This window comes from Ranitomeya variabilis, chromosome 5 (genome assembly GCF_051348905.1).
Source record: "Ranitomeya variabilis isolate aRanVar5 chromosome 5, aRanVar5.hap1, whole genome shotgun sequence".
NCBI lineage: Eukaryota > Metazoa > Chordata > Amphibia > Anura > Dendrobatidae > Ranitomeya > Ranitomeya variabilis.
In genome coordinates this window covers 27,565,241-27,588,577 of record NC_135236.1, presented here as the reverse complement: position 1 = coordinate 27,588,577, position 23,337 = coordinate 27,565,241, and the positions used below count along the sequence as shown (strand labels likewise).

Here is a 23,337-nt window from a genome sequence, read left to right as displayed (position 1 = left end):
CCATTGGGGTCATAACAGGACCCCTCCAGGCTGTATTTGTTAGTCTCCCAAATGCTTCCAATCACTGCTTGGCAGCTGATCCAGCAGTTTTTCATTCTCAGGCTTTGACAAGCTATAAGTGGACGTGTCTGGGAGAAAGGGGAAACAGTGCATACCCCAAGATAAGACTATGAAAGAACGTCCAAATGCACTGAAATGAAATGTCACCTAGTGTACCCCAGAATAAGCAAGAGTGAATATCTCTGCAAAGGAAAAGTGATGAGTGCTAGGAATATTAGAAGGTATTTATTTAATTTCTTTGAGCAAGTGACAGGTTCTCTTTAAGGGTGCAATTACAGCAAAGTTGAAAGTATATAGTTTGTGATATTTGAAAAACCTTTAATAGTGTTACTCGGTTGCCAGGAACAATATAGTGCAGCTCTACCCTCTCCTAGTGTATCCTCACTGGAATATCAGAGAAGCAACACCAAGACAGAGAACCCCTGTTAGATTACCTACACTTCATGGGCGTCCCCAATTATGCAGGTATGAGCACCTGTACATGTACAGGTACCCCAGTTTTTGCATCTGTCTTAGTCATGTTTCTCTGGTCTTATATAGTGATTTACACTATGTAGTAACTCAAGTGGCCAGCTTTCAAGGATGTATGAATCTAAAATATCATAGAGTCATCAGACGAGAGGCCATAAACACATAGAAAAGAAAAGCCACAAGGATTTATATCAAACCACCACAGGCAGAGTTTCAGTAAACCTTAATGTTGTACAATGACAAACAGCAAACATATGGAGGCTTAGATCTGTTTGTGAAGTGAATAAACAAACATTTCTCAAGATTGTGTCACTATGAGCATTGTCTGTAACATCTGTAGACTGTAGATGTTTTACAAGAAATGCAGCTATGTAATTGTCTGAATGCATTCGGTGTACAGTGTTTTAATCTGGATTCCAAATCGCCATTTGTATATTCACCATTTGTACATTTCATGCAGCCCAAGTTATGGCTCTCAAGGAGAGAAACTAATATAGTGGACAAAGAAATATTTGTAATGAACTACTGAGCCAAACTAACAGCATTGCTTTATCAAATTTACATGAAGTGTATTGTGTCCAATTTGAGCAACCAGGCAACACAGAAAGGAGCTTTTCAAGTGAGCTCTTTAAGGTACACAAATGTTATGAAGTGTTTGCCAACAAGGATGCGGTTTCACCAATGTGGAGCACCTTTTTTTTAAATATACTATTGCCATCACAGCCCCCCTTGCCCAAAATTCTGTGGCCTATAACAGTACAGAGCATGTTCACTCAGGTCATGTCGTTGGGGATAAGGAAGAGAAATTGCAGGAAACAGAGTTAAGAAGTAGCCCGAAGTAGGGGTGTGGGTCTCTGAGACTTGTAATAGAGTGCATGAGCTGACAAACAATTCCCCAGTGGGGAGTATCTTTTTTAATAAATAAACTAGTGCCATCACAACACCCTTGTCCAAAATTCAGTGGCCTATAACGGTACAGAGCACGTTCACCCTGGTCATCTAGTTGCAGGTAAAGAAGAGACATTGCATGAGACAGAGTTAAGAAGTAGGCCCAATGTAGGAGTGTGGGTCTCTGAGACTTGTAATGGAGTGCCTGGCCTGACAAGCATTTGCTCATAGGCGGTAAATGTTTTAAAAATATTTCATGTGCATCATAGACACCCTTTCCAAAAAATTGACTGTCTGAACACATGAACCCTGGTGATTTGGTGGTGGAAAATGATGAGAGGGGGAGGAAGGCCTCATTAAAACCTAAGCCCAATTTAAAGGAGCGTTCTCCTACATTTGTAATGCCCGTACAATGTCTATGGGCTGACAAACATTTCCCTAAGGGGGATACATTTATTAAAAACATACTATGGGCATCATAGACACCATTGCCAAAAATTTGATTGTCTGTAGCAGCACGGAACACATGAACCCTGGTGATCTAGTGGTGCAAAATGATGAGAGGTGGAGGAAGCCTCATTAAAACCTAAACCCAATTTAAAGGAGGAGCGTTTCTCCTACATTTGTAATGCCCATACAATAAGTGTCTATGGGCTGACAAACATTTCCTCAAGGGGGACACATTTATTAAAAGCATACTAGGGGACACCCTTGCCAAAAAACTGACTGCCTATGGCGGCACAGAAGCCAATAAGCCTGGTGATCTAGTGATGGAGAATGAGGAGACATAAAGGTAAATCATAATGAAATGAAACAAATAAATAAAAAGTGTGAATCCACCGATGAAAGTAAATAACAAAAGGGAGGGGCGAACACAGGTTCATAGATTTGAAGCCTGAGTGTGTCCAATGAGATATGTTTGTCCCTAGTAACAGCTCAGAGACAGGGCTACAAATAAAAATATAATATAAAAGTCTACCTCATTAGAGGACTGTCCAGAGATTGGGAAAATGGAAAATCTAAGAATAAATGGGAATAATAGACTTACATCTCTTTTTATGACATTTCCCCCTGTGTGAGTAACAGTTGTTTTGGTTTCCAACTAGTTACGGGCATAATAGTTACACCGTTGCCAAAAAAAATTTGCGACTTTGGCATCACGGAATCCATTCACTCTGGTGCTCTACTGGTTGTGGCTGATGAGGATAAGGATAAGGAGGAGGATAACAACAAACAGACCAAATCTGGAAGCGTATACCCATGTGTGGTTAAAAGGTGCATGAGAATACACCTCCCCAAAACAGAATGTATTAGAGGTTATGTTTCGCTGTTTTCACTTGGCGGTGTACAGAAGCCTTTCCCAATCCAGCCTTTGTTCATTGTTTGTTGTTAATACCTAGGAGACACGATGGCAACTTGTGGGGGTTGGGGCGTCTCTAGGGTCCCTATAAACAAGCCTCAGGCCATCAGTCATACGGCTTGTCCTATCCATACCATCTGGGGGACAGAGAGGAAGAAATAACATCTAGAACATCTACAAAGGTTTGGAGGACTATCCTGTGGTGCTCAGCAGGGAGGTACTACAACACACAGGCGCTAGAGGAAGGCTACTGATTTCCACCTGGATAAGGGGACTCTGGATTTGCCTTCAGACCGGCCGGACTCTGCCTACCCTGTGGTCTGTACTCTGCACTGTGGATGCTGAAGTCTTCAGTAAAGGTAAAGAGACTGCAACCTTGTGTCCTCATTATTCCCTGCGCCTCACATCATCCACCATCACCATCTACACTCCTGGGAAGCCCTGGGGATACACTTCACCTGTGGGAAGGTATACCATCTTGCTGCCATAACATCACCCCAGCGGACCCCTAAGCAGCGTCAGTCACCCTGACTGAATACCACAGGTGGCGTCACAAACATTTCCCCTTTAAAGACCTTTCCCAAAACCATAAAACTCTTTTATTGGACGTCCCTCAAAGGGCCACGGACCGGGTAGGGCCACCGTGACATCCCCTGAACCGAAGGACCCGGTACCGAGTGCCCCATTGCCCTACTACGTGGGGGCGATCCATATTTATTTGGAGCTAAATTATATCTGATCAGTATGCCTGCAAATCTACAATTTTTCAAACACAAACACTAGGCCTCAGCCTGACCTAACAGACTGTATTCAATTTTGTTTAAGGTTTTGTAGAATTTTTTTAAATGCAAAATAGTGCTGTATATAAGTAGACTAACAGACAGCAAAAACAGTGGGAAACCGGCCTACGATGCCCAAACTTGGATCACTCAGATATACGAGGGCTGTCATGGAAATACCACACTGCCAAATATGTGCCCTGTATTTTTTTTAATGCAAAATAATGCTGAGTATAAGTAGAGTAACAGACAGATAAAAAAGTGGGAAACCAGCCTACAATGCCCAAACTTGGAGCACGCAGATATATGACGGCTTTTTTTGTTTTTTCGTGAATTTAAAACAACAACAAAAAAAAGAGTGGCACATGGCTTCCACATAGATCTATGCAGAAGTATGGTTTTTCAAAAACAGATACACCAGGACTCAGTCTGTCATAACAGACTGTATTAACTTTTTTTTTTTTTGGCTTTTGGGTGAATTTATAAAAAAAAAATAGTAAAGCAAGGCTAGCACACGCAACTATGCTACGTATGCCTGACAAACTGATTTTTCTACAGATGCACCAGGACTCAGTCTAACATAGCAGACTGTATTTTTTTTTTGGGGGGGGTGAATTTTTGGAAAAAATAAAAAAAATAAAAAAATGACAACTGCAACTAGGTATATAGTAAATAAGCAGCATCAGACAGTTATGGAGCCCTAAAAAGGACTGTTGGTTTCTCAGGAGTTGTGGAATTAACAGTTGCAGACCTACACTAACTATAAAAACCACGATTCTGACCCTATCTCAGCAGCAGCTCTCCCTACTCTTGTTGATTCAGAAACAGAATGCGGCGAGCAGGAATGCTGGGTGGAGAAGCCAGTTACCACCGAATAATCCCGGAAATGCTCGGTGCTCGCCAAGTACACTGATACCCGGGTGAGTAACGAGTAGTGGTGAGCACGTTCGATCATCACTAGTTATGAGGTCTGTGCTGCAGACAAAATGGCAAAAAAAATGGCAAAACTGGGGTTAGTGCAGAAGTAAAAAATGGGGTGAATCTGTGCTGTTGGTGAGTGAAGGCAATTCAGATTCATATTAAAAGATTCTTTGTTTTTTACTTTGTTTACCGTTTTGAAGTATCATATATCTTTTTAAGGATAGAACCCAATATATACACTCACTGGCCACTTTATTAGGTACACCTGTCCAACTTCTTGTTAACACTTAATTTCTAATCAGCCAATCACATGGCGGCAACTCAGTGCATTTAGGCATGTAGACATGGTCAAGACAATCTCCTGCAGTTCAAACCGAGCATCAGTATGGGGAAGAAAGGTGATTTGAGTGCCTTTGAACGTGGCATGGTTGTTGGTGCCAGAAGGGCTGGTCTGAGTATTTCAGAAACTGCTGATCTACTGGGATTTTCACGCACAACCATCTCTAGGGTTTACAGAGAATGGTCCGAAAAAGAAAAAAAATCCAGTGAGCGGCAGTTCTGTGGGCGGAAATGCCTTGTTGATGCCAGAGGTCAGAGGAGAATGGGCAGACTGGTTCGAGCTGATAGAAAGGCAACAGTGACTCAAATCGCCACCCGTTACAACCAAGGTAGGCCTAAGAGCATCTCTGAACGCACAGTGCGTCGAACTTTGAGGCAGATGGGCTACAGCAGCAGAAGACCACACCGGGTACCACTCCTTTCAGCTAAGAACAGGAAACTGAGGCTACAATTTGTACAAGCTCATCAAAATTGGACAGTAGAAGATTGGAAAAACGTTGCTTGGTCTGATGAGTCTCGATTTCTGCTGCGACATTCGGATGGTAGGGTTTGGTAATTTGGCGTAAACAACATGAAAGCATGGATCCATCCTGCCTTGTATGGAGCATCTTTGGGATGTGCAGCCGACAAATCTGCAGCAACTGTGTGATGCCATCATGTCAATATGGACCATAATCTCTGAGGAATGCTTCCAGCACCTTGTTGAATCTATGCCACGAAGAATTGAGGCAGTTCTGAAGGCAAAAGGGGTCCAACCCGTTACTAGCATGGTGTACCTAATAAAGTGGCCGGTGAGTGTATATGGAAGAAGATAGGCAAAACGTGCGTCGGGGTGAGGGATGCAGCCTGCTTCTTGTCTTATGTTCCTTCATTTATGTACTCTATCATTTATGGCTTACTAATCTTGATCCGTACTTTGCATTAGCACTGTATGTGTGTAATACAGTGATCAGTGACTATTATTACATGTTATACACACGCTGGTTACTTATTATGAACAATATTTGTGTTTCATAGTAGTGTTGCTTTTGCTTTAGTTATCATATCAATTACCTGTGTACTGTGTGATCCACTGATCACCATTATATTTAAGCCTTGATTGCGTATGTTAAGACTGTATCCTCTTATATCTTGAGACACATTACTCTAATCCTTTTTTAATTATTAATATCAATAAAAAGTGTTTTTAGGCTTTATATTGTCTTTACACTTCTTGACTCTGGATTTTATTCCAATGTCAGTGTCCAGTTGTGTAATATGAAGTGTTACCTTGCAGAGTCAAAGGTTTTGGACTAATATGTATATTAACCAATAATATATATTATTCGTTGAATTGATTATTAACTGGATAAAACCCTATTGTTCTTCCAGTTACTTCCTTATTATAAAACTGAGGTCAGTGAGATCTGGAGTAGCCGGTTTTATTGTTTTTTTCCACGATGCAAGTCAACAAACTAAAAAAGTTAACGTAGAAACTCTCTCTAAGTCAGTCCTACGCTATAATGATATTGAGATGAATCTGCATGTTATGTCCCAATCTATACAGTAGAGCTGACAAGTAAATGTAGGATTGCCAGATTATTGACCGCTCACTGACATTCTTGTTAACAACATTGGATTATGTCACTCTACTGAATTTGAAGAAACCACTGGGAACGTCTTTTTAATTTAAATGGTATGGGAGCAGACATTTCAGTCAGAGGCCTATGTAGACTGTAGACCGTCAGGGCAGCTGCAGATGGCTGTAGAGTCTCTTATCCAAGAAAATCGGGCTGATCATGCAAATGACACTGTAATCAGAGTGTAATCCGATTTTCTCAAATGAGAAGTTGAAAAAAAAGTGTTCATCTCCTCCTTTCTGTGAATGCTGAGTGCAGTCTGATGGTTTCCACTGACTCACTGACTTGACAGCAGAGTACTATACAAATATTGGATCAAACTTGGGCATGTATTGATTTTTTCCTTGTATAGTCCGTGTCAGAAGAAAAATCGGACATGTGCACGCCCCAATAGAATAGCATTTGTTGCGTGTGCAATGCGATATATTGTCGATCACACTCTGACAGCAAACACGGTCGTGTGCGTGACCCTTTAGATGGTGGATTTTGTCCAGATTAGCAGAATTTGGGGGATTTGAGACCAAGTACAGTGAGTTGACTGTCAGCTCTATGGTGTTTTATTTATAAATGATTTTACTCCCTTATGTAGTGCCATTAATTCCACAGCGCTTTACAGACATCATCGTTGTCTACAATGGGACTTACAATCTAAATACCCCATTCAGTATGTCCTTGTAGCCTGGGAGTAAACTGGAGAGACCAAGAGGAAATCCACACAAACAAAGGGAACACCAAGGACTCCAACGATTCAAAACTTCAGTGCTAACCACTGAGCCATTCTGCTGCCCATGTTTTATTGTGTAGGGGAAGAGTCAGATGGCCGTATAACTCGCATGCGAATTGCGATGCTATGCTTGGAATGACTGATCATTGACTAAACCGCCCCGAGCAGGATAGCATGTTCTTCTATACAGCTGTCTGGCATTGTTTTGCGATACGCATCGGAGTTATACGGAGGTCTGACTCTTCCCTTGGGAGCAAAATGGTGGCATTATTACTACATGGGGCACTAGGAGAAGCACCATTCTGTGCCACACTAATAGTGACATTTTCTGGGTAAGGGTCACAGATCTTACATACAGTTAAAAAATACAAGAAGAGCTCCTTGTCCAAAAGCTGTAGGACGATCAAAGGTCTCAGGGGCATCCGGACCCTTATGTGTGAGGTGGCCCAAACACACCTGTGTCACATAATTTGGCACCAGTGTACATCACTGGTAATATCAGTCATAATAAGAATCAAAAAGAAAGTCCTCACAAGATCCAGCATTAATCGCAGCAGGAGAAGCGATCTCGACTGCTTGTTAATGATTTCCAAACATGTCGGGGATACTTTCCAACCTAATACACCTATAATACAATGTCCTGTGAAAATCGAGGTCTATTGTTCTCAGATTTAGGTGGAATCTGACAGAAAAGTCCCATGTATTCCTCTGTATGAGTAACACCCCGGGGACTTTCTACTACAGATCTCCGCACAGATCCATAATGCGGACATCTAGATAATGGATCAATGCACCAAGGATGTAAAAACAGCAACAAGTGGAGAACTATAAAACCTGGTTGGTTTCTACATCGGAGGAATGTCACATTTCTTCTGTAATTATTACCGGGACACAGTAACATTGTAGATATGTATATTCTTGCAGACATGTCTAAACTAAGTCTTCATGGTAAAGGAATTCATCCGATGCCCGGGGCACTTCTTACACAGACTTATTCACAACACCTCATTACACTTGGCAGCTCGCTGGCTCTTTGAGGCGGAGAATCTTGCTCACCAATGCCATTCATTTCCTGATAGTTTCACCACTTTTTACGATATGAAACATTGAAATCTCCATTATGACAAAGCTTTTCATGAAGATAGTAACTCATCAATCTCTGGAAATTTGGCCTCTCCATTTCATCCAGAAGTCTTTCACCCTGAAGAAGAGGAAGAACACAACTGGATCTGACCTGGACCATTAGTGAGTTGATGTTTCCCGGTGAAACGAGCCTCCTGAATGCTACCTAGTGTCACCGAGAGGGTTGGGACTAAGCTTGGTTTAGTGTGGAGTATTTTAGTGTTTTGGGGCTTGTGTGCTGATGCTTCTGACATCTTATAGATACATTTGACCATAAATATGCTTTGTAATCTCATAATCCTCAATTACATCGTTGTCAAATCAAGGAGTAAAGACAACTGCATTCATTCCATCTACTATGGGTCCAATGAAGGAGAAGGAGAGACAGTTTGACTTCATGGTGACCCTCTTGTTACTTTGTCTCCTCGTGAGTGGTAAGATACATCCACAATGACAACTTACATGATAACGGTATCCTGTAAGCAGAGCCTGACACCAAGCAACAAGAAATTCTATTTTCTTGTCCCTACAGGCAATTGTATCCACTTCTACCACTGTCTGAGCATTCGGTTAGTGACTAGAGGGAGCCAAACTCTGCATTCATATTCCTACAATGTTTCTGCTGGAGGTTCCCTCATGAGGTTGGATGAAGGTCAGAAGACCCACATTACTCACAAAGTTGTACCTCCCACATCCTGTGTCTATACCATAACTGACATCAGGGACCTATGGTGATAGAAATCAGACAAAAGTATCACTGCAGTCTATAGAAAAATAATTGGCATCAGGTATAATCATGGCATCATAGGCCCTATACATGATGAAAGCTATGCCATATACAGGACAGTTTCCGTGCCTCCCATTATACTAAGTGACAGATACACTACATGTATGTAGTGAGCTCACCCTAGTGGTGGTTACATAACTCTGTATATAGTGAGCTCCGGTGAAAGTGAGAAAATAATCCAGCTCAGGAAAATGTATAAAATCAAAAATTCTTTATTCCAAATTATTTTTAAAAAGAGAGGAAACACTGCATGTCAAAAATCAGCAATATCCAAAAAATGGAAGGACAACCATGATAGCGCGGAACGCGTTTCGAACACTGAGTGTTCTTAGTCCACAGCTAAGAACACTCAGTGTTCGAAACGCGTTCAGCTGTATTATGGTTGTCCTTCCATTTTTTGGATATTGCTGATTTTTGACATGCAGTGTTTCCTCTCTTTTTTAAAATAATTTGGAATAAAGAATTTTTGATTTTATACATTTTCCTGAGCTGGATTCTTTTCTCACTTTCACTGTTCCCAGAGAGCTTTGGCAGAAGCCCTTTCCATGCTCGGACTGATTAAAACTCATGGAGATCATTCAAGAAGGGTGAGCTCAAATTTTGTGTGTGTTTTTCCAATATAGTGAGCTCCCCCTAGTAGCTGTATAAATCTGTGTGTAGTGAGCTCCCCTAGTGATGGCTGCATAAATCTCTATGCAGTGAGCTCTGTCTAGTGGTGTCTGGATAAATCTGTATGTAATGAGCTCCATCTAGAGGTCGCTGGTGCTTGCATAAATCTGTCTGAAGTGAACTCCCTCTAGTGGTGTTTGGCTAAATCAGTATGTAGTGAGCTCTCCTAGTCGCGGCTGTATAAGTCGGTATATAGTGAGCACTTTCTAATGGTGTCTGGTTAAATCTGTATGCAGTGAGCTCCCCCTAGAGGTGACTGTGTAATTTGTATGTAGTGAGTTCACTCTAGTGATGGCTAAATAAATCTGTATGTAGTGAGCTCCCTCTAGTGGTGGCTGTATAATCTATATATATAAAAATTGTCTAAGGGTTTTTCCGTCTGTCTGTCTGTCTGTCTGTCTTTCTGTCTGTCTGTCTGTCTGTCCTGGAAATCCCGCCTCTCTGATTGGTCGAGGCCGCCAGGCCTCTACCAATCAGACGGGCACAGCATGGCGACAATGATGTCATAATGGAAATCCCGCGTCTCTGATTGGTCGAGGCCGCCAGGCCTCGACCAATCAGCGATGGGCACAGTATCGACGTAGATGTCATAATGGTTGCCATGGCGACGATGATGTCATAAAGGTTGCCTTGACCAATCGGCGACGGGCACAGTCTGCCGCGAATTCTGGAATCATCATTGTCCATATACTACGGGGACATGAGCTCCCCCTAGTGGTGGCTGTAAAAATCTGTATGTAGTGAGCTCCCCCCAGTGGTGTTTAGATAAATCTGTATGTATTGAGCTCCCCCTAGTGGTGTTTAGATAAATCTGTATGTAGTGAGCGCTCCCTAATGGTGTATGGATAAATTTATATGTAGTGAGTTCCCCCTAGTGGTGGCTGTATAAATCTGTGTGCATTAAGCTCCACCTAGTGTTGGCTGTATATAGCTGTATGCAGTAAGTGCTCACAAGTAACTGTATAAATCCATATGTAGTGAGCTTCCTCTAGCAGTGGTGACTTTATAGTTTTTTATGTGGCAAGCCTCCCCTAGCGGTGGCTATATAAATCTGTATGTTTGTGGGCTCTTCCTAGTGGTGGTTGTGTAATTTGTACATAGTGAGCTCCCTCTAGTGTTGGCTGAATAAATCTGTATGTAGCGAGCTCCCCATAGTGGTGGCTAAATAAATCCATATGCATTGAGCTCCCTCTAGTGGTGGTTGTATAAATCTGTATGTAGCAAGCTCCCCCTAGTGGTGGCTAAATAAATCTGTATGCATTGAGCTCCCTCTAGTGGTGGTTGTATTAATCTGTATGTAGTGGGCTCCTCCTAGTGGTGTCTGTATAATCTGTATATAGTGAGCTACCCCTAGTGGTGTCTGTATAAGGGCTTGTTTCCACATGCGAGAATCACATCCGTATCTCGCATGTGGAAACCAAGTTGTGGCGCCAGCACTCCAGAGCGGAGCGTGCGGCCGCATAGGAACACATGGAGCCGCACAGCTCCGCTCCTGAGTGCCGGCGCCACAACTTGGTTTCCACATGCAAGATACGGGCGTGATTCTCGCATGTGGAAACAAGCCCTCAATCTGTATGTAGTGGACTCCTTCTAGTGGTGGCTGAATAAATCTGTATGTAGTGAGCTCTCCCTAGTGATGGCTAAAAAAAATCTGTATGTATAGAGCTCCCCCTAGTTGTGGCTGTATGTCATGATCCAGGATGGGGTTTTGCTTCCTTCCTGGCCTGGTCAGGTCTGGGTTATTTTATTTTATCCACCTCTCTTTGGTTGTGGGGTGGCTACTTAGTGCTGTCTCTGCCTAGGCCCAGTGTCGGTGATAGTTCCGGTCCCTGGGCTAGAGCAGCTGACCTAGGTTTATCTGTGTGATTCTCCTGTCCCCTATTCTTTCTGTGCGGTGTCTGCCCCGATTCCCTGTGCCCCTGTCCTACATCTCTGTTTATGCTTGACTCCCACGTGTATGACTGCTTAGTCTTTTACTTGTCTCCCCATCTTCTGATTTGGTACTTCTCCATCCTCTCTGGCTTCTGCCTCCTCCTTGTATATTTACACTCCCGGCAAGTTCACGACCCCCAGGCTTGTCACTTACCATGCTCCCATCTCTTCCTCTCAGCCACTGCACCCCCGCAGGACTCCGGCATCTAGATTCATTTTGGGCTCCATTCTTGTCCTCAGTTCAGGTCCCGGACATTCGGCGCTCTCCTCACCGGCCGGGTCACGCCACATTCTCATTCCTTAGATCTTGCCTCCGGCACCGTCGTGCTGCCTAGTGGTTACTGCAGTATCGTACCCTGTGTGATGCGACACTGTTTAATTCTGTATGTAGTGAGCTCCTCCTAGTGGTGTCTGTATAATCTGTATATAGTGAGCTCCCCTAGTGGTTTCTGAATAAATACATATGTTGCTACTTTAGGGGTTTTTATTAGTGATGAGCGAATATACTCAGTCATTACTCGAGATTTCCCGAGCACGCTCAGGTGTCCTCCGAGTATTTTTTAGTGCTCAAGAGATTTAGTTTTTATTGCCGCAGCTGAATGATTTACATCTGTTAGCCAGCATAAGTACATGTGGGTGTTCCCTAGCAACCAGGCAACCCCTGATATGTACTTATGCTGGCTAACAGATGTAAAACATTCAGCTGCGGCAATAAAAACTAAATCTCCGAGCACTAAAAAATACTCGGAGGACCCCCGAGCGTTCTCGGAAAATCTCGAGTAATGAGTATATTCGCTCATCACTAGTTTTCACGCCTGTTTGATGTTTGAAGCAACTTCCCCAAAATGTGTGGGCGGCACAATGAATGATCTGGGGTGGCACAAAGTATGATCTTTTGAGACATGCTGCATGAACTGAGGCGGCACAGTGCATGATCTAGGCCGGCAAAAGGCAAGATCAGGGGCAGTACGGGGCACAGCATGGCTTCACCAGCCCATCAAATTCAAGAAATGTGCCTGCACTTCATGCGCCAGAAATGATGCTTCAGTTCCTGACCTGGGGAGAATTTCTGTGAAGACATATGCCACAGGGATGATGCACAGAATCCATTTATGGCGACATTATCTCATGGAGGTTCTGCAACACTTGCATGTTAGTCCTCAGGTAGCACCAGAGCTTCTCTGCTTTGCACCTTGTGTCCTAATGAGTCACCTGCACATAATCTTGGCTCCTTCCTCTCACTTCACCTTGTATCACACAGGAGGAGGCGGGTGGTCTCTTGTAGGCCCCAGCCCAACACTGACGTCTGATGACATCAAGTCTTCACTTTTTTAGTGGTGAGGATCTGCTCTTCCAATGGTTCAGTCTGGAAATGAGGTAATGGTCTCCTTTCTCCCTTCTTGCTGAAGTTCTGTCTCTTTGCGCTGTTTCCATCAATGGAGTCTCACTGTTCAAGATCACATTGGGTCATACAGGTGGTGGGAGAATGGCCACAGTCTTCATGTATTGTATCCCGGAGCTGCACAATTTCCATCGTTTACTTTTTTTTTTTTTTAAACCACTGCAAACTTAATTCCTGGAATCTTTTGATATTTTTTGTAAACTGTTAACTTCAATTGAAGAGAAAGTGGTGGAAAACATGATGTAAAGTGGTCGGATGTGCCACGGGCCACCAGTTCTGATAGTGTTGTGATACAATGTTATATGTAGGCTGTGAGACCTTCATTAAGACCATCTTAAGTCTAGTGTATGGCTGCCCGCCAACATGAACTCTGTGCCTTGACCTCTAGGGTGGAAATATACTTCGCTCTGTGAGGTTTTTCACCTACTTTTGCTCCTAATACATAAACATTTAAAAAATGCAGCTTTACTCCTCCTCCTCTAAGGGTATGTTCACATTGTTTTTTTTTGTTTCCCAGCATTTTGCTTAGAAGAAAGCTTTATAAAGCTCTGAGAAATGCTTCCAATAACTTCCCTATTCATTTTCTATAGTAAGACTATTATACTCTTCACATATTCAGACTTCTAAGTGCCAGTGAAACACTTCAGGTTTTAAAAATGCCCCAGGAAGAATATAAAGGTGTATTTCACTACTGAGAAACTGCTGATGGAAAATTCTCTAAACTGAGCAAAATTTAATCAGAAGGCTAAAAAAAATAATAATAATAAAAAAAAAAAAAATCTTCAGGAAAAATACTATGCAAAAATAATTGAAAAACTATTTAACATTTCTGCAGGGAACACATCCAATTTTTTTCTGAAGTTTTCAGACCAAAAACTGAAAACTCCGCAAATAAACTGCCTAGGAATGTTTTTTTTCTCCAAAAGCTCTGGGGAAAACAAGCTGTGGGAAGAAACCTGATGAACAAAAAAATACATCCCCAAAACACTGAAAAAATTAATCAAAAAAAAAAAAAAACCCTGAGAATATGACCAAAAACTCTGGCAAAAAAGCTCAACAAAATGCTCAGAAAGCAACCACAAAAAGAGAAATAATGGCTGCAAGGTTACAAAACTCCAGATGAAAGGGGTTTCCTGAAGTGTCTTTTGCTTGAAAGATGGATGCTTTTAAAAAAGAAACATCTGAAATGTGAACACACCCTAAGGCTACGTTCCCAGGATGAGCATCAGGGCGCAGTCAGACGGCCTTATCACTCGGACAGTGAGCACATCGCAGGGCGTGGACTGGCCGGCGACACTCCGGACCCGAGGGGGACCGCATGTATTTCTCTGTCACGGTTATGGAATGTGTCCGCCAGTCTGAGCACTGTGATGTCATCCTCGTCCGTGTGTTGCGGCCACCTGACTGCGCCCTTAGACATTGCTGGTTTTCTGCATCTATCAATTATGTTCCTAAGAGCTTTTCCTGAGTTTACTTACATTCTTTTACATTACGTTTTTATTGGGTCTTTGATGTTGTTTGATTTTTTTTTTGTTATTTCATACTTACTCCAAAAAGGTGAATAGACAGAAGAATATTAGACAAAAATGCATAATATTATTAAATTGATATGAATAAAAAGCAATGCAAGCATATGGGGGATAGATCGGTCCTATACAGGGAAATCACTGGAAAACATATAGAAGGTGGGTATAATCATTTAATAATGTTTAAACTTCCACAGTATGGCCCTGAGGCCAGAGTAAAAATAATCATAAAGTGCATGAGAGTATGTACCGCTTTACATAGAAATTCACAATAACCATTATACAGGATAGAATAATGTGGGGAAGTTTAGTTACCAATTGCTAGAAGAAATGGGCGGATCCCTGAGGGTATGTGCACACGTTCAGGAATTTTCACGTTTTTTTCACGTTTTTCCACCATAAAAAAACTATAAAAATGCATTAAAATGCATACATATGCATTCTATCATTTAGAATGCATTCCGCACTTTTTGTGCACATGATGCATTTTTTTCCACAAAAAAAACGCATTGCGGGAAAAAAAAAGCAGCATGTTCATTAATTTTGTGGATTTTATGCACATTTCCCATTATGTTATGGCATTTGGAGAGTCCGGAAAAAAACGCATAAAATCCGCAAAAAAAAAAAAAACGCGCAAAAAACGCTCAAAAACTGCAAAAAATACGCATGCAGAATTCCTGCAGAAAACCTCAGGTTTATCTCAGGAAAATCCTGCATGCATTACGGACGTGTGCACACACCCTGAATGTTCGGGTCGGGCAGGTTTGCAGTACAGTTGCAAAAAGTTACAGGTACCAGAACAGTATTCACTTAAATGGGGTCCCCAAACATTCAGAGTTTGCCACCCTGTTTTCTTGGACTTGGAGAGAAAAAAATAAATGTCTCCACTTTCTCCATTCGGTCAGTCAGTGAATACCAGACCACAATCAGATGTCCTCATAGTACATTCTGACTTTTCTCACAGACCCATAGACCTGCATTGCCCTCTCATCCAACGCTCGGATCGAAATCAGATCTGTCTCCGATATTGTGCTGTAGACCGCTTGGTCTGATGAGGAAATGAGACGTGCAGAGCACCATAGAATATCATAGGTATGAGTGCTTTCTGGGAAAACCACAGATATCACTCGTATGAGTTCTGGTCAGGAGACCGTCATGGTTCAGAAATCATGATCTGTACGCAGACTGTGAAACTCAGACGATTGAAGCCAATCTTTAGGGAGACATAGTCATAATAAAGGGAGACTTGCCTAGTAGAGAATACCGCTCAGAGTAGTCACTCGACCACAGAGGCTGGGGAATCTGGGAGATACTAGAAATGGAACCATGGACTGAGCCATCAACGACTATGAAGAAAATAAAAAAAAACACTTGACAGTTGACATCTTTCCCAGGAATTAATAAGTTCCAAGTTACAAAAATTGAGGGAGGGATGCATAGATGATTACAGCCATGAGACATGCAGCTACGGCGACTCGAACATATTAGTAGGGCACGCCGAAGATTCTCCATTAGCACTCCAGCATGCTTGGATACCACCTTATATGAGTGAGCACTCTCTCTCATCACTACAAGCCACCTTTACTTTCTAAACCATCTCCTCCCTGTAGGTAAGAATTAGGTCCAAGATTGCAGATTCTCTTCTTCTCACTTCTACCTTGTTGTTCAGCCATATCTTCAGTCTGTCCAGGTGGCCTATAGCAAACACCTACAATAGTGTCCTTTCTGTTCTTCTCTCCTTGCATTCTTAGATGATTCATGCAGGAGCCATCATCTCTCTTGGATCATTTTTAGGTCTTAATCTAAGTTTCTGCTTCTGTTTGAGAGTCTGAACCCAGTGTGGATGCAACTACCAAGTGTTGTGACTTCAGAGACCCAAACCATTAAGCATGCTACCTCTAAGCATCTGTGCCTCTCAGTGAGAAATATTTTTTTTTCATGTGCACTAAAAAAAAGTGCCTGCAACATCCCAGCATGATACACACATTCTTTTCATATGTTCACTCCTTTTCCTTTCTGTACTTATGAATGGTCACTTTTTTGTTTCTTTCTTTCTTTCTTACGTGAACTATAACCTTTTCTATTGTGACTACAATGGAAACAAGGTCATTTGTTTCTTTTAGGATCTTATTGATTACATAGAATATGAATGTTTGATTATGGGGGTCCTAATCCCACCAATCATCTAAATAAAGCGTCCCAATCAATGTTTAGAAATGTACACCACCAACTTGCCTACAGTAGAGTTTGGGATTGAGCAGTACAACAGACAGTCACAGCCTATGATAATAATGGAGGATGCACTACTACAACTTTTCCTTTATTTAGCTAGTTATTGTAGATAAAAGGTGGTAGATCGATGCAAATCTACCACAGTGAGGGTGATCAATGAGTGGAACAGGTTCCCACGAGAGGTGGTGAGTTCTCCTCCAGTAGAAGTCTTCAAACAGAGGCTGGAAAGACATCTGTCTGAGATGGTTTAGTGAATCCTGCATTGAGCAGGGGAATTAGACATGATGACTCTGGAGGTCCCATCCAAATTTAACATTCTAGGATTCTATGATTTTAAATCTGCTATTTGCACTGTATCTTATCATCATCATTACTAAAGTTCTGGGAAAACTTATCGATTCTTGCAGCTCTCTAATAAATCCTTTGGGGTTGTGCTAGTCCTCTATTATCTCTCTAAAGTGTGAATTTATTTTACAGGTAGAACGTGGTCAACGCTGACAAGCGGCCATGACGTCCAGTAAGTAGACTTCATGATGGCTTTTCTTAAAGGGGTTGCCCAGTCCAAATCATTAAGTCTGCAGGCACTCTGTGTGACTGCAGACCTTTGAATCCCCCAGTTCATGCACTGTGCACTGAGGAGATTTGCTGGTTTCTGACCTGGGACCAGAGAGTATGTATGAGTTATACGTACTACCAGCCAGTGGACATGGCCTCTCTCACCAAACGCTTGAATTGACCTGAGGCCGTGACCCAACTAGTGATGCGGCAGTCCAGTGGGAGTGTCCAACTAGAGGGCGCATCGCACAACACTTGTTTGGTTCAAGGCCCCACCCTCTGGCCGGGACTATATATAGCTCTTACAAACCATCCGGTACTGGGTCAGAAACCGGTGAATCCCCACAGCGCATAGTGCTGGGGAGATTCATAAGTCTACAGTCACATAGAGTGACTGCAGACTTATTGATTTGCATCAGACAACCCCTTTAAAGAAAATGACAACGAGTCTGGAATGTGTGGTTGTCTGAAGTTTTGCGTTAATTTTTTTAATAACAACTTTAAAGGTTCAAATAGAACAAAAGCAAATAATATATAATCTGTGAGCTGTGATTAATCATTGAGCTGTAAGAATGTACTTGGTTCCTAGATGCAGCCACAAGAGTTTTGACTTCCTACAGATTAAGGCCATGTGCACACGTTCAGGATTTTTCGTGTTTTTTTTCGTGTTTTTTCGCTATAAAAACGTGATAACGCGAAAAAAACGCTAACCTATGCCTCCTATTATTTACAGTGTATTCTGCATTTTTTGTGCAAATGTTGCGATTTTTCCGCGAAAAAATCGCATCGCAGAAAAAAAAGCAACATGTTCATTAAAAATGCGGAATTGCGGGGATTCCGCACACCTAGGAGAGCATTGATCTGCTTACTTCCTGCACGGGGCTGTGCACACCATGCGGGAAGTAAGCAGATTATGTGCGGTTGGTACCCAGGGTGGAGGAGAGGAGACTCTCCTCCACGCACTGGGCACCATATAATTGGTCGAAAAAAAAGAATTAAAATAAAAAATAGTCCTATACTCACCTTCGATGTTCCCGCCTCTCACCGCTGCATGCTGCCGCTTCTGTTCCTATAGATGGTGTGGTTCAGGACCTGCGGTGACGTCACTGTCTTGTGATTGGTCGCGTGACCGCTCATGTGACCGCTCGCGACCAATCACAAGCCGTGACGTCACCGAAGGCCCTGAACCACACCGGCATCTATAGGAACGGAGGCTGCAGAGGGTGAGTATAACCATTGTTTTATTTTTTTTATTATTTTTAAAAATTCTATCTTTTACTATAGATGCTGCATAAGCAGCATCTATAGTAAAAAGTTGGTCACACTTGTCAAACAGTGTGTTTGACAAGTGTGATCAACCTGTCAGTCAGTTTTCCAAGCGATGCTACAAATCGCTTGGAAAACTTTAGCATTCTGCAAGCTAATTACGCTTGCAAAATGCTAAAAAAAACCCGCGAAAAAAACGAAAAAAAAAACGCAAAAAAAAAATGCGGATTTCTTGCAGAAAATTTCCGGTTTTCTTCAGGAAATTTCTGCAAGAAATCCGGACGTGTGCACATACCCTAATGTTAGGCAGTTCTTCTTACACCAAATAGTCTTTATCAGATAATAAAAAGACTATCTGTGGCTTTAGATTGGGTATCTGCAGTATTTTCACTGTGCTCACTTTTGTAGCCGATGACCCTACCTTCACAAAGCTCAGCTATTTTTAATGTTCACCTCAAGATGAAGATATCTAGGTGGCATGCCATTTTTTTGTTAATTATTTAGTCGAGGAAATATATAATTTTGTTATGGACTATCCAACAACCCACAGATGTTATTACGTTTTACAGATCAGAATTCTCCTCTCATCCAAACCCAACCTTTAGGACCATGGAAATCTCGCACTCCATCCACAGACTCTGTTACGTATGGAATGGGAGACCTTACAAAGGTTAGAAATGTTTGTGCTATTAAGTTCACAATTGTTCTAGTTAAATTCTTCAGGCAAACATTTATCATTTATTTATTACAGGTAGAAGAGATTATATTTAAAGACAAAGGTAAATAATAGTAGAGTGTTGTCCTTTATGATAAGTCCTTCCACAGCTGATGGCCACTCGTTCTTGTCTTCTGTTAATCTCTCGAATGCTCAGAAGATTTTATATTGTAGCATGTAATTCAATTCTAGATTGGAAAAGTTACTGAAAATAAATTCTGAGACCAGGACATCTGAGGGGAACATTGGGCTAATACAATAAGAAATTGTCTAACAGAAAGCCTTTTATCTCTTTGGCATGTTGCATTTATAGTTTAGTTGTGCTATATATGGTTTGTCTCTGAATATATTTTGACAGTACTGTTGACCTTGTTTTAGTCTTCCAGACCCGTGATGGACAAACCCTTTATTCAGTGCATTCCGAGAAAGAGCAGCCGGGGCCAACCCTAAACCTATATCTTAAGGACTCTTTTGAGAAGGACGTAGTTCGGCTTCATTTGCTTTCTTATAATGGATGTGATGACCATGAGACGTATGTAAGTTTTGTGAAGTCTTAAGTAGGGTTGAGCGACTTTTATTTTTATAGGATCAGGTCGGGTTTCACAAAACCCGACTTTCTCAAAAGTCGGGTCGAGTGAAATCGGCCGATCCTATAAAAAAGTCAGGTCGAGTGAAATCGGCCGATCCTATAAAAAAGTCGGGGTCGGGGTCGGCCGAAACACGAAACCCAATGCAGTGCAATGGGATACTATGGTTCCCAGGGTCTGAAGGAGAGGAAACTCAGGCCCTGGGATCCATATTTAAGTGTAAAATAAAGAATTAAAATAAAAAATATTGATATACTCACACTCTGACGTGCCCTGGTAGTAATCGGCATCTTCCGTTCCTAAGAATGGCGCTTGAAAGACCTTTCGATGACGTCACGGCTTGTGATTGGTCGCGGCCGCCCACTTGACCGCTCAGCGACCAATCACAAGCCGTGACGTAATTCTCAGGTCCTAAATTCCTCATTCTAGGAATTTAGGACATGAGAATTACGTCACGGCTTGTGATTGGTCGCTGAGCGGTCACGTGGGCGGCCGCGACCAATCACAAGCCGTGACATCATCTAAGGCCCTTCACGCGCTCATTCTTAAAAAGGAAGGCTGCCGGAAAGAAGCAGAGGGTGAGTATATTCCTATTAGGTATATACTCACCCTCGGACGCGCCCTGCTTCTTTCCGGCAGCCTTCCTTCTTAAGAATGAGCGCGTGAAGGGCCTTAGATGACGTCACGGCTTGTGATTGGTCGCGGCCGCCCACGTGACCGCTCAGTGACCAATCACAAGCCGTGACGTAATTCTCATGTCCTAAATTCCTAGAATGAGGAATTAAGGACCTGAGAATTACATCACGGCTTGTGATTGGTCGCTGAGCGGTCACGTGGGCGGCCGCGACCAATCACAAGCCGTGACGTCATCTAAGGCCCTGAACGCATTCATTTTAAGCAAAGAAGGCTGCCGGTTACCAGCGGTAAGGTCCAGGCTGCGTCGGAGAGGTGAGTATATCAATATTTTTTATTTTAATTCTTTATTTTACACTTAAATGTGGATTCCGATACCGATTTCCGATATCGCAAACATATCGGAACTCGGTATCGGAATTCCGATACCAGATTCAGAAGATCACCGACCTCATGGCCGACCCCACACAGGGGTCGGGTTTCATGAAACCCGACTGCCAAAAGTCGGCGACTTCTGAAAATGGCCGACCCGTTTCGCTCAACCCTAGTCTTAAGTAATTTAACTAAAAATGAATGCTAAACCTTTACTCCATGTTAGTTTATTCTAAAATTGAGCATTTGATTCTGGCATCGAAACATCCACCGCAACAGTTTGTAACTCCTAATAAAATCCTATCACAGACTTCCTTTTCCATAATTTTGTACCATGGAGAGACGCTATAAGAGGTGTGGAGGTAGCAATTACACTTTGTAAATGCAGATAATAAAGTACTGTACACTGATGAGCAAAATGGTAACAATGTTTTCAACTTTTGACTTCCAGGCTCCATATCTCACCATCCACTACTGCTTTGATCATGAGACTACCATAATTTTATAGACAATCATTTTGGCTGTTTCCTACATAAATTTGACTTGCAACTATTTAGCATATGATTAGTTATGCAGATTCTTTTCAGGGCACTGCATTGTTACTGTTTTGCTCCTGGTGGTGGAAAAATCTTTTTCTTCCTGAGTACTACAAACTACAACCTGTTCTCACATTCACTAATAGGTCAGTGTGTTATTAAAGGGAACCTGTCACCCCAAAAATCGAAGATGAGCTAAGCCCACCAGCATCATGGGCTTATCTACAGCATTCTATAATGCTGTAGATAAGCCCCTGATGTATCCTGAAAGATGAGAAAAAGAGGTTACATTATACTCACCCAGGGGCGGTCCTGGTACGATGGGCATCGCGGTCTGGTCAGGGGCCTCCCATCTTCTTACAATGACGTCCTCTTCTTGTCTTTATGCTGCGGCTCTGGCGCAGGTGTATTTTGTCTGCCTTGTTGAAGGCAGAGTAAAGTACTGCAGTGTGCAAGCACCGGGAAAGGTCAGAGAGGCCCAGCGCCTGCACACTGCAATACTTTGCTCTGCCCTTAGCAGGGTAGACAAAGAACACCTGCCCAGGAGCCGCAGCATGAAGACAAGAAGAGGACGTCATCGTAAGAAGATGGGAGGTCCCGGACTGGACCAGAACGCCCATCGGACCGGACCGCAGCGGGAACGACCTTGGGTGAGTGGCTGGGAGGTGGCTCATATGATTTGTAATAGTGTGATCACAGATGTCCATGAAAAGAATGTGCGATACACATAGCCTGTCTGGAATAGTGGACCGAAGAAAGATCATAACAGCCTTCAATATCATTAATGTCGGCTCAAATATTAAAAAAAGTATGAAAAGTGGTCAGTTGAAGATTGGAAACGGGTGTCTTGGAGCGATGGCGTAAAAGTCAATAGACAAGGCTGTAATGGGTTCAAATGGGTCTAGAAGAAACAAGGGAAGAATGGGCTAGAGGATCAAGAAATTGAATCAAGTTTGGCAGAGGAAGCCTGATGATATAGGTTTGTTTCACAGCCAAAGGCTGTGAGTATTCTAAAAGACGAGTTACTTTGTACTCTCGAGTACGATCTATGAGTATGAAAAGAACGACAGTGTTCCAGCAGGACAACGATCCAAAGCATACGTCAAGATTGGTGAAGAAATGGTTCAATAACAATGAAGTAGAAGTGCTGGATTGGCCCCCACCGTCCCCAGACCTCAACCCAATTGAACAGTTCAAGTTACAGTTGAAGAAAAAGCTGCATACATACCCAAGTGAGTTGACCAGTATACATCAACTTTGGGAACATGTAAAAGAGACCTGAGATCAGATTTTAGTTGAGACATGCTGGAATATGATTTAACATGCCTGGAAGGATTCAGGCAGTGATAAAGCCAAAGGTGGATTTACAAAATACTAACAAAATAATGAAAATTCAAATTTAGATTTTTGCAAGCAAAACTTTACTCTCAAGTTCAAAGCCGTAGCGGATGGTGAGATATGGAGCCTGAAAGTCAAAATTTGAAACATTGTTATCCTTTTGCTCATCAGTGTAAATGAATAGTGGGCCCACAGAGTCAATGTTACTGGTGGGCCTTTAGCACCCCAGTCCAACACTGTATGAGCCATCTACCCAGACACATGCTCTTTTTTTTCTCTCTCTAGTTGCAGATTGTTGCCCTTTCGAATTATCCGGTGGGCCATGTAAAAATTGATTCTATATCTGGAAACCTGAATATTAGCATTCAGGTATCTGAGGACACGTCTACATATATTGCTAGCCTTCCAATGTTTCTACACACGCAGAAGAGCACTTCCGTAGAGGTGAGTGAATTCATCAATGAAAGAACATTGATAGGATAAAGATACATTGGTTGTACGAGC

The 23,337-nt window shown here is 42.3% G+C and overlaps 1 protein-coding gene across 1 annotated transcript in view; it reads left to right on the top strand.

The window, feature by feature from the left end:
- Window positions 1–8,242: 8,242 nt before the first annotated feature.
- The window catches only part of LOC143774210 (uncharacterized), a 38,945-nt gene continuing 23,850 nt past the window's right edge, over window positions 8,243–23,337 (top strand). The window contains exons 1-6 of the mRNA XM_077261591.1: window positions 8,243–8,406; window positions 17,309–17,348; window positions 19,222–19,322; window positions 19,404–19,431; window positions 19,746–19,903; window positions 23,119–23,277. Coding sequence (XP_077117706.1) covers window positions 17,339–17,348; window positions 19,222–19,322; window positions 19,404–19,431; window positions 19,746–19,903; window positions 23,119–23,277 — 456 coding nt within the window. The 5' untranslated portion in view covers window positions 8,243–8,406; window positions 17,309–17,338. The remainder of the gene's footprint in view (window positions 8,407–17,308; window positions 17,349–19,221; window positions 19,323–19,403; window positions 19,432–19,745; window positions 19,904–23,118; window positions 23,278–23,337) is intronic.